The following is an 11,869-nucleotide window of genomic DNA, read 5'->3' as shown; positions in this document are numbered from 1 at the left end:
TTCATAGACTCTATTCTGTAGTTTCATGGACCTTTCTTTTTCTGCCTCTAAAATGCCAAGCTTATACCCATCTCAAGTATTTTTGAACTATAGTCTCTGCCTTGCATCTCTGTTCTCCAGTGTTCAGATGGTTGGCTTCTTATCCTCTGGACCTCAACTTAAATGTAACAGGTATAAACAGGCTTCTCTGACTACCCTGTCTAAAGTAGTTCTCCCTTCCTCCCTCTCCAAAAACCAGGTTTTCTTATCATATCTCCTGTTTATTTGCTTCATGGCTCTAATTCTTTATTTACTTATATGTCTTCCCAACCAAAATAAGTTTCATGAGAACAGGAGAATAGATGCTCAACAGATATTAAATGAAGGGAAGGAGGAAATGAAAGAAGAGGGGTCCTAAGGAATTTGAGCATCTCTGCTAGAGAGCTGTCATCAAGGAAGTTCCCGCTGTAAAACAGGAGGAACTTTGAGGGTGGCAAGGAGAGGGGTAAAGCCCTTCCTGAGCGAGCAGCTTTCCGATAAGTCTTGTCTAAAATCAGTACCACAAACTATACCCTCTCTCCTCATCCCCCCCTTTACCTGGGAATGTGACGGGTCATATGTAGGTCCTGTTTATCAGTTTTTGAGAGAAAGAACATATGTTTTTGCTGCTCAGTACCCCATCTTTCCTTCTAATAATAACCCCCAGTGAGCATATGACCCAAGATGGGCCAATCATAATACCTCACTCACTAAGGGAGGGGCTCTCAAACTGCCCTCTGTTAGATTCACCTGAAGGAGTCACCCTACACTTTCTAGGTCTGAGCGGGGCTGAGAATTTGCATTTCTAACAAGTACCCAGGCGATGCTGATGCTGGTTTGGGGACCACACTTTGATTTAAGAACCACTGGTCTAAGGGACTGACATGTAAGACAAGCTAGGCTAACGGACTTCTGTTAGTCCTTTTCTTCTCTGGTCACAAAGCTATGAGAATGTGAGGCTCTGCCATGTACCTGCCCCATTTTACAAAAGAGTATTTTGATTCCTTGGGTGGTTCAGTGGTAGAATGCTCTCCTTCCATGCGGGAGACCCGGGTTCAATTCCCAGACTATGCATCCCCCCCCAAAATAAAAAAGAGTACATTGATTCCCAAAGAGGTAAAGTAGCTTGAGTACGTTTTGAATCCAGTCTGTGCTTTTGTTCACTACTTCGTGTAACTAATGGAACTTTAACGTTGGGTATTTTCAGTAGACCAGGCTTCTCTCTTACTAGGAATTTGCTTGCAACCTCTTTTCTTTAACTGAGAAAAGATCAGTTAACTGCAGAAAATTCAACTGTAGCCCAGGAGTTAAAAATTTCTGGCCCATGGGTCACTTCGATCCACCGATATGATAAGTTTAGTCAGCCCAACATTAAAAAAAAAAAAGTGTGCCTAAAGCACCATGCACTTCCAATTTGCCAGTGTTCTTACCTCATATTGTCATACACCAAACTACTCCTCAAGCCTGGCCTCTAAACTCTACCTAACCAACCTAGGGATTAGAGCATGCCTTTTCCTCTGTCATTCCTTGGTAATTTTAGGCATTAACTCTGCTATTTAAGGTTTGCCTTTTTTTTTTTTTTTTTTTTGCATTGTCAGAGTCCGACCTCATGCCAAGTAGGAAACATACCTCACAGATACCAAGGATTTCTAGTGTTCAACTCATTAGTAAGTACTTTTTCTGTTCTTAACAGTGGCCCAAGACAATCAAAAAGCAGGTACAACTTTAAACTGGTAATTTTGTAGCCAGGCCAACAGTTTAGCAAAGTGTGGTCTTTAGAACTGAATTGCCTGCCTTCAGATCTTGCTTCTGCTGCATAATGGTTCTGTGATCTTAAGTTATTTTACCTGTCTCACATTTCTCATCTGTAAAACGGCAGTAGTACACTACTTCATAGGGTAGTTGTGAGGGTTAGATACATGTACTTAGAATAGAAATGGGTACATGGTGGGTGCTTAATATAATTCTTGTCCCCAGATGATGTGAAGGAACACCACAGTCCCCACCCAATCCAGTCATATGTGAGATGTTAGCTGTGATGTCTCTGACTAAGCTTATATGTCAACTTTGAGCAGTCCGTCACAACCTTCAGTCATTAATTGCGAGCTTTCCCAAGGGGCTCTATTACATTTTGTCACTTAACAATTTACTTTATACAGTAAAAACAATTTGCAAATTGTTTCTTTGGGGAATGGATTTTTCAAGCCCCCAAATGAGGCTTTGTGGACTTAGCCTTACTGAGCAGTAACGAACATTGCACCAGACTTCAAACGGTAATTTCCAATCTTTGCAAGCTGTATCTTGCAAATGAGAACTTCCCATTTGGTGCTTGGATTCAGAATACAGGCACCTCTTATTACTGAATTAGTGTGATGTTGCCAGGTACACAAGAAAACACTCATGGAAAAGGCTCTCTATTTGACTTTAATTTTGAAGTAAACAATGAGAAGACTGTTACCCACTCCCCATTATCTTACAAGAAATAAGTTTGGGACTAGCTCCAGAGAAAAAATGTCCTTGCATTTCTACTCTCTTGTTGAATGAGTCAAACACTCAGCAGGCTAGGGCTTTTTGAAAACCTCCTGGTGCCATTCTTCAGTTGCTGGGAATCTCCTACCTGGACCTTAGCCAAGTCTTGGGTTGGAAGTGGCCTTTTAGGGTCGTGGACAGGTCATGGTTTTTTGCTGTGAATGACGATAGTTGTCTTGGAAACACTCCCACTCTGACGGGAGAGATAAGGAGTAGGGAAGTCTGCCAACCCGTGGGAACGCTGATAGGGACCTGCACACAGCTGGAAGCCTCCCTGCCAGTCCAAGGGTCTGTGCCCAGAGAGACACAGAGGCAGCCTTTCCGTTCCCAAGGGCCTGTTCATATCACGGTAGGCAGCTGCTACTTCCCTAACAACTGAGTTCGTCTGGGTAGCACAGGGTTTGCATTTTCCCCAAATGAGGGTGTCACTCAAATGGGCCGCTACAGAGACCCCTGTTTGAAGAAGCCTATATTCCTGGTCAGAATGCTTGGGGACACAAGGCTTTAACAGAAAAGTGAGGGGGTACATCTGTTGCCTCATCTTGCAGATGAAATCCCAGAAATAGACTTGACCGGAGAATCAGAACTATTGAGAGCAGGAAAGGGCCTTAATTTAATGCAAATTACTAATTTTTCAGAGGTTCCATGACTTTCCCAGGGTCACTCTGAAAAAGTAGACAAAACAGGGACTAGAATTCAGGTCTCCTTATTTCCAGGACAAAGTTCTCCACCTGATCGGCTACCTCTCCAAGGCAGGTGTGAGGGAAAGGTCTGCACTATTGGAGAAGAAACAACCTGAAATAACTCAAGAAAACAATGATGACAGAATTTTCACCTTCAAAGGCCCCTGCACAAGGAAACCAACAATTTCACACTACTTCACATGTTTTTGATAAAATAGTTCAAAAGCTGCAGGTGGGATAAAAGAAGCAAAACCTACTGAGTCATCTCATCAGCCAGCCTGCAGCCAGGGCACTAGGGTAAAGGTGATGAAGGCTAATTAATGCGGCACAGGAGAAAATCAACAACAGCAAATGTTGACAAGGAAACCATCTTGGCCTGACACTGAAAAAAACAACAAAAGCAAAAGCACCTGAAATGTTTGAATGTCAAGATAAAGATTTTTTGTAAACTGAAAAACAATGTTGCGAATTATATGTTTGGTTTCCTGTGACTAGCGCTGCTTTGATACAGCACTAAGAGTGTCCTAATTGTGGGCAAGCCTGTCCTCGCTTGGAGCTTGTCTCTAGTCATCCTTCTTGCTCTACGCTGACTTGCCCCAAAACCTCAAAACAGGTTGGTCGCCCAGCATCCTGGCTTTGGAGAAGACAGAGATTGCAAAGCACTAGCTCTCTCTGGAGAGCAACCTTATGTCTAATTCTGATAAAATGACAAATATTTTTTTCATAGCATTTTTACTCTGACAGGACTAAGTGCATAAGAAAATCTTGGATGAAGGCCTTTTTGGGTTTTTTTTCTTATTTTCTAATAAGAATATGCTTTACGTAAAATGCATGATTTCATTTAATATTAGCCATAGGATGCTGGATGACTGTATATTAATGTGTTAACCCAGTCCCTGGGAGATGTACAAAATAATTCACTAAACACTGCAGTGCTGGAAGATTGGGAAAGTTGCCTGCAGTTCTCACCTTACAGAAATTGCATTCATGCATTTGAGGAATCACATTTCACAGGTGAATATTTACTGTGTACAGGAGTTTCCCCCAGGGAAATGGTAAATTGAATAGTGTTGCTAGATTATGGATGGTACAACCTGGTATTGATCACTGAACCTGAGTCTTACTTTCAACAGACCCAAGTATTGCAAATTCACATGCTTTCAGGGGCCAGAAAGGTATATAAGTGTTTAAAGGAGCCTCTACCCAGCTACGGCTGATTATTGCCTTGTGGGAATATAGTCCCGACTTCAGCCAGATCTTGTTTCTTTTTAAATATAAGAGGCCAGAAACTGGATTCATTTGTGAAATGTCTCCATTTTTAAATATTGACAACTTATGCTGGAGTTTTTAAAACATCATGTTATCTAACTAAAACATTCATGACCGTATGACTTCTGTTCTTGTCCAGCCTTTTAGCCCTCCCCAAGAATTCAAGCAACATATTTTACTGAAATAGATGTTGCATGATATCTTAAGTATGTAAATTTTATTATTTAAATATCTCTTCTCTCAACTGAAATATCTAAGACATATACAAACAGCCACCTGCACCAAAAAAAAAACCATTGTTTTTTAAGAAAAATGCTGTCAGAAATAAATGTACTTCAGAATGAAGTAGAGAAGATTAATTTTTATGTTTTAAAATTATTCCTAGTGATTTTTATTTGACATAATGCGAAAGATACAGGCTGGTTTCTGAGGCCTCCTTGGCCCTTCCCAACTTCCTGGCTTTGGCACAGAAAGGGCCACACAGCTTCCCTTCCCTCAGGCCTCAACATCCTCCTTTGTTCCCTGTTGGTGGAGAAAGTGATTTTTCTACAGATGGGCTCAAATGAAAATTATTTCACTAAAAAGATGTGTTTGATTTTTAAATTGGGAAGTTAATAAAGGAAGTGAAAATGAAGCACAAGAAGTAAGGTAGTGGGTGTCTGTGTGACCTCTGGCTCTGTCCAACACCCAGAAGAGTCAAAACCTGAGGCACGGACCCTCTAGGACATTCCCCAGTTCCTGTGAAAGAAAGGTCCTTCCATTCCCAGAAGCTGAGACCTTTCTGAAATTTGAAAATCAGTCTAACCTTTGGCAAGAGATAAAACAGATCAGTATGGGTTAAAACAAAGATTTACAGGAGGCTGGTTGTTGGGTTGTTTTGTTTTGTTTTGTTTGTTTTAGCCAACTATGATCCTATCGATGTATTTCTAAGGAAAATGTAAACTGTTCATTCATTCTCTTAAACATTACAGTGAAAAACAAGTACCCGTATGTATGATACGGCAGGCAGAGGGGATCTACCTGCTCTGTCCTTGGCAAAGGCCCTTGGCCAACACTGGTAAAATGCCAGCTTTCCTTCTACACAGATACTCATGTCATGCCATCCCACTGGAGCACCAATGGGCTCCGAAGGCAGGGGAGAGCAGGAGAGGGGATCTTTTTGAAATGTTTTCAGGAGCTCTGTCCAGCTGTCTATCTTCCAGCCTGGAATGCTGCACAAAGCTATAAAGACACTGATGACACCAGGGATCTGCTGCCATTCTCTAAGGAAGACTTGGCTTGAAGTGTGGCTGCCTGGATTCGAAAATGTGTCCTTGACTCCATGGAGTAATTCTTGTAGTTTTGCCTGGAAGAAAGCAGAGACATATGAGGCTGCTTCTAAGAAGCCCTTCTCCTTTAGTCTGAGCTGTGGGAGCCCACCATTAAGAGCCAAGAACAGCTCTTAAATACTTGCACATGTCCAAAGAAAGGGCTGGGCCATACCCAATGGGAGGATTAGCAAAAAGGGTGCATGGCCCCTTCCCCTGGTATCATGCCTTCTGGAAGCATTCTTGGTCCTGTCAGGTCCTTAAGCTTGGGGGTTTGTTTCTGGAGGAAAGATCTTGGGCTGGAAGGCAGAAGACTGAAGTTGTCTCACCAGCCCTGCAGCTGGTTTGTGGTGTCACCCTGGAGCAATGCACACTGTCCCTCTGGGATTCCAATTCTTCATTAGTAAGGAAGAAGCTTCCTTAACCCAAGTGAGAGCCAGGTTTGCAGGAACACATGCCTGGTCTCTGGATTGCCACACTGCCCTTGCTAGTGACCTCATTATTGCTGTCTGGGCTCCTCTGCCCAGCAGCTGGCTGGAACTCCTGAGCTCAGGAGGGAGTAAAGGACAGAGCTTACTTGGCAGTTTCCAAGAGTTTAACAGCCTCTTCATTTCTGCCTTGCTCCAAAAACAGCAGGGCCAACTCCAGCAGGGCGTTTGGGATCAAGTAGTGGTCATATTTAATCTTCTTTTCACTGTGGAACAGAGGAGGACATGGTTCACACACAGGCTCTCCCCTTGAGATGTCCTTTAGGCACCTCCTCTTGACCTTTCCCAGAATGGGAAGACCCAACCCATGTGCTCACGTGGAGATTGTTGCCATGACTCTCCGTTTGGGAAGGTTCCCGTTCCCACAGCACCATCTGACCCTCTGAACCCGGGGCCTCAACTCCTTGACAACCTATAGTTCATGTTCCTCAGTGCATCCACCTCATCTCCCTAACCCCATCAGGGAAGTCTCCTGACTCTGATCTGGCTCCCTCTGTCCCACCCTCCATGATGCCCTGGAGACATCCTTTTAGAATCCAAATCTCTGTCACTCTCTCACAAGTATCCTTCCTAGCTCTCCCCCGTATGTAAAAATAAAGTTTAGCCTTGCATGTAAATCATCCAGGCCCTTCTCAATCTAACCCTCCTTATTCCATCTGTAATCCTTCCCTTCTACAACTTCACTCAGACAGGGACAGACCTAATCACCATTACCCCAGGTTCACGTTTCTGTCCCTTGTCCAGGCATTTGCAAATGCTGTACCTCTTCCTCTTAGAACTTTCTCTCCCTGATAAAGTTCCCCGATTCAAATTTAACACCTGAGTAGCCTGCCCTGGTATTTCCCATCACAGTGCAGTCCTTTCTCAGAGCACCCACTGCCCCTCTGCTTTCCTCTAGCACAGCCCTGATCAGATGGCGTTATGTCACCTACAGCTTGTCCTCTGTAACATGTACATTCCCACAGGGCAAGGGCAGGGCTTCTCCTTTACAAATTTCAGGGGGCACCATTCACATGAAACTACGTGGATGGGCTCCTTGTTGTTGGGTAACTTGGTGGCCTCCCCTTCCCCCCATCCCCAGGGGATGGGAACTGGATACAAATTATCTCTGCCCAGCACAGGCCCTGGTACAGAGTAAGCATTAGTACGTGTGAGGTGAATGGGGAGTAAGCTAGGGCCAGACTTGTAGTGGGCATGAGGATAGAGAAGCCCTGAAAATTCCATCCCGAAGACCAGGCCCCCCAGCAGGCCATGTGGGCAGGAGCAGCCACAGAGGCACTCACTTGGCAGAGATGCTCCTGAAATTCTCCTCAGCCTCCTGGACACGGCCCAGGTATTTCAGACACAGGCCTTTCAGTAATTTCACCAAGCAATCGTCATCCACTGAGTACTCGTTCTCTGAAAATATGGGTGTGAAGGAAGAAGAAGACAGGGTTGTCGATTTTTCTTACTCGTTTCTACAACAGTTGCTCATGGAGCTTCTAATCTTAGCTGGACCCAGAGGACACAGAGATGACTCAGACATGGTACCTGTTCTCAGGGAGCTCACAGCTGGGAAGGAAAGGCAGATACTGAGACAATTACAATAGAGCGAGGCTGGGACTGACAGAGGGAAGCCCAGGGGCTGTGGGAGCCTAGAGAGGCCTCGACTCTACCTGGGGGACAAGACAGCTTCTTGGAGGAGTTGACATCAAAACTGAGTATAGAAAGACAAAGGACAATTACCAGGGTTGAGAAGTGGGGAAGGGCATTTTTGGCAGGAGGAACCTTCAGCTGTAAAGGCTTGAAGGCTGACCCAGCCTGGCAGGTTCGAGGACCTAGGGATAGTCACCTGGGCCCCTTTCCAGCATCTCTTCAGCCTTGGTGATAATTTCAAGTATCCCGTCCGTGAGTTCCGGCTGTTTGCCAATCACAGCATAACCATTCCAGATATACATCATTTCCTGAGGGCAGGGAAGTAAGTCAATCCTAGGGTTCCTCACCACTAGGGCCTCCATTTACTCACTGTGAAGTGAGTAGCTCAGACCAGGATCCCTAAAGCCCTTTTAGCTCTAATCTTCCATGACAAGTCTCAGCCAAGTGGTGAAGCTGTGGCTTGAGTGGAGTACGCCAGGAGTCTTATGGCTTACTCCCACCTGCCAGTGTTTTCAGTTACCTTTCTGCTTGTGGCTTCCCTGAAAATTATCATGCCTTTTCCTAACCTCTCTTGTGTCCAAACCCTTCCCCCATTCTCTGAGGACCAGGCCATGCCCGACACCTTCCAGAAAGCCTTCCTTTCTGCTCCTGCCTCCTCCAACCACAATTTATTTAAGCACTTTCAGGACTTTTGATAGAGCTAAAGCCTGTGTCACCGTCTCTCCTATTCCCCCAAAGCACTAGACCCATTAATGAAAACTCATATTCCATTTCCTTTAAAATTGAGTTACTGTCATGAAAACTACTGAACATGTCCTGATTCTTTTTTTGCTTCAGCTGCCAGGAAACACAGAATATCAAATTAAATTTTGATTCATAATAACTCTGTTAGCTTAGATTAGCATTTCCTAAACTATCAAACCAGGGAATGGATGTGAAAGTGGCTTGTACACATAAAGTTCTAGAAAGACTTTATTATTGTGGTTCTTGTTGAGAAATGTATTTCTGAGTTAGCAGATATGCCATTTTAAAAAAAGGGTTGTCTGGCCAAATAAGTTAGGGGAAAAACGTATCTTTGAGCTTCTGCTTGAAGAATCACCATGCAGATAAGCATGTAAAGATTCTCAGAAGGTCAACAGTATATAAACTTTGTTTGGGCTGGTCTTTCCCAATTTTTTTTGATCACAGAATTCATTTCTGTATAAATGGTATTTTTCAGATTATAGTTTGGAAATTTTCCCCTAAGATTTTTTTTTTTTTTTTTTTGGTATGGGGAGGCACCGGGAATCGAACCCGGTTCTCCAGCGTGGCAGGTGAGACCTCTGCCACTGAGCCACCATCACCCACCCCCCCTAAGATTTTGATATACCTTCTTCCCCTGCATTTTCCACCCCTCATTTACTAATAACACTTTTACTCTATATTTTAAACTATATTTTAAAACCTGTTTAGAAATATTTAGGATATAAGCTCTAAATAAAATTCTATATAAATATTGAACTTTTCAACTTATAAAGTGTTTAACAATAAATCATTTGATTGTTAAACCTGCTCTATGAAATGGGCAAGGTATATTATTATTCACATTTTACAGTAAGGGAAAATAGAGCTCAGAGAGGGAACCTATACAAGATCATATATGAGGGAATGGTACCCCCAGGACCAGAATAGGGTCTCTCAAGGCCCTTTCTAGTTTTCTAGCTGCCTTGCTTTTTTGATTAATAACAATAAAAACTCTTGGCAAACTGGACACCTTCTGTGATGCCTGCTTAAATCATGCATGGAATTAGCATCATGCAGTGGTTCAGAATATGGGTTCTGGGGCCAGACTGCCTGGATTTAAATCCTATTCTCCAACTTACTAGCTGTTTGACCTGGGGATACCAGCACCTACTTAGGTTGGTTGTGAGAATCAAATGAAGCAGTGCATGTAGTAAGTCCTGAACACAGGAAAGGTCCAATAATGATGCCAGCTATTGTTAATGTTATTTCCACGTTGAATATAATATGGTCCCAGCTCAAAGAAAGGCTTGGTCCAGTGAGGCGAACCTCACAACATTGTTACTGGAACTTTGTGTGTAAGGAAGGTCACAATCATCAGTGTGATAGGGCTGAAACAGACCACAGAAATAGACATCAGGTGACACCTCTACCTGGGCAAGGAGTGCAGGGCTGGGCGGGGGGCGAGGCAGGGCGGTGCTACTTTTTCTGCCTAGAGGTATCTGAAGCCTGCTCACCCGTCTCCCCATCCCATCCTAGTTCCTTGGGGGCAGGTGCCAGGTCAGATGCATCTGTGCCTCGACCCCTAGCCCCAGGGCAGGGTTCAGGAGACCACAGCACTTGTGGGTCATTGAATGACTTGTGACATCCTTTCCAGGCCCCTGAGGCATGAAGGTCTTTCTCCCTCACCCAATTTCACCAGGGCCCACAGCTGTAGCCCTGACTTTCAGCTCATCCCAGCATCCCAGCCAGAGGGGCATGACCCTTCCTACACACCAGAGCAGGGACTGGCAACGAGACCGGGTTGGGGGAGAGGTAGCGCCGGGATTTCCGAATGGCAAACTTCTCTGTGGGTAGTGATTTCCCAGCAATCTTGAGCTTCAGGCCTGGCACGGCTCTGCAAGAGATGGAGAGAGAGGGAGAGGATGAGAAAAAGCAAGAGAGGACTGAGGGTCCCCAGCCTGCCCAGCTTCTATTTGGCCCCTCTCCGGGCCTCAGTTTCCCCACATGTATGATGAGAGTGTTAGTCTCTAAAGAGCCTCCTAAATCTGAAACAGCCTGTGGCTATGGCCTTATTTTAGGGGCCCTGACCCAGGACCTGATCACTTCCTGTGGCTAGGCAAGGGGCTGCTCTACACCAGCTGGCAGAAGGGAGAATGTACTCAAAGGACCCCGGGCCTGCCCTGCCTCCTGGGTGTCTCTCCTCCCATGCCCCATTTTCAGGGAGGGCTCAGTAGAACTCTAACCCTAGTTTCAAAGAGGATAGTAATGACCACAGAAGGTGTGGGACTTGCCCAAGACCACACAGCTCAAACCCTTAATTAACTCTTGCAGCATGAGGGCTGTGGCCTCCTCAGCTGTTTCCGAGGGCAGAGCAAAACTCACATAGCTGGGTGAGCCTACACATCTAGGGCCTCGCCCCCCTGGCTCCAATTCTGCCAGTCACTGGGTGTGGCTGGGAGCTCAGGCCTGAGCAGTCCAGGCCTAGGAAATGGGACTAGGTGTGCGGTTCCTCCAATCCCCTCCTTGCTTATTTACCATGGAACCATCTAGGCCTCAGTTTTCTCATCTCTAAAATGGATTTAAGATGGAGGTTTTCAGGTAGAGTTGTATGAGATGGAGATGGAGTTCCTGGCACTCAGTAAACGATGACTGCCCTGTTATTGCACTGGCAGTAGCCCAGGAACTGGGTGTAACACTTCAGGTCTGACAGGTTGGAGCTAGTGCTCTCCTGGCCTGCAGGAAGGCTCCAAGCGCTACCCTCGCCGGCCAAGGCTGAGCCCTGGAAGACCCCACTCTGAAGACCCTTCTCAGGAGGCAAATGTAGCAGCACAGATAAAAATAAAACCCAAAGTTCCAGCTCTATACCAGACTTTTAAAATTTATTATCTATTTAATCCTCCAAACAACCCTGCAAAGTAGAAGCTGTTCTTCCCATTTTATGGATGCTGTAATCGTCCAAGATGAGACAGATGAGAAGTGACGGGTTGGATTTAACCCTGTTTGCTTGACTCTAATTCCTGGGCTTTCCTCTGTGCTTCTCTGAGTTTATCAGGGTAACTCAGCAGAAAGGCAAGCCCTTCCCCTCTCTAGACCTGGGTGTCCACATCTGCCCTACTGATCGTCTATGAGAGAGGCCCAGCAGGGAGGCTGTTAACAAGACCACTTTCTAAAAGAAAATCTCAAGGCAGATTCAAGGGGTTTCAACAAGCAGCAGCAG

General features: G+C 45.0%; 1 protein-coding gene across 5 annotated transcripts in view; it reads right to left on the bottom strand.

Moving 5' to 3' along the window:
* Positions 1-4,840: 4,840 nt before the first annotated feature.
* The window catches only part of TTC39A (tetratricopeptide repeat domain 39A), a 55,107-nt gene continuing 48,078 nt past the window's right edge, over positions 4,841-11,869 (bottom strand). For all 5 annotated transcript variants that reach the window (XM_077149696.1, XM_077149694.1, XM_077149695.1 and 2 more), the window contains 5 exons: positions 10,426-10,546; positions 8,126-8,237; positions 7,578-7,692; positions 6,384-6,500; positions 4,841-5,844 (listed from right to left, as the gene is read on the bottom strand). In XM_077149696.1, the coding sequence (XP_077005811.1) occupies positions 5,721-5,844; positions 6,384-6,500; positions 7,578-7,692; positions 8,126-8,237; positions 10,426-10,546 (589 nt within the window). In that variant the 3' untranslated portion in view covers positions 4,841-5,720. The remainder of the gene's footprint in view (positions 5,845-6,383; positions 6,501-7,577; positions 7,693-8,125; positions 8,238-10,425; positions 10,547-11,869) is intronic.

This window comes from Tamandua tetradactyla, chromosome 2, assembly GCF_023851605.1.
Source record: "Tamandua tetradactyla isolate mTamTet1 chromosome 2, mTamTet1.pri, whole genome shotgun sequence".
Taxonomy (NCBI): domain Eukaryota; kingdom Metazoa; phylum Chordata; class Mammalia; order Pilosa; family Myrmecophagidae; genus Tamandua; species Tamandua tetradactyla.
Note: the sequence above shows the minus strand (reverse complement) of the source record. Positions and strands in the feature narration are given on the sequence as shown.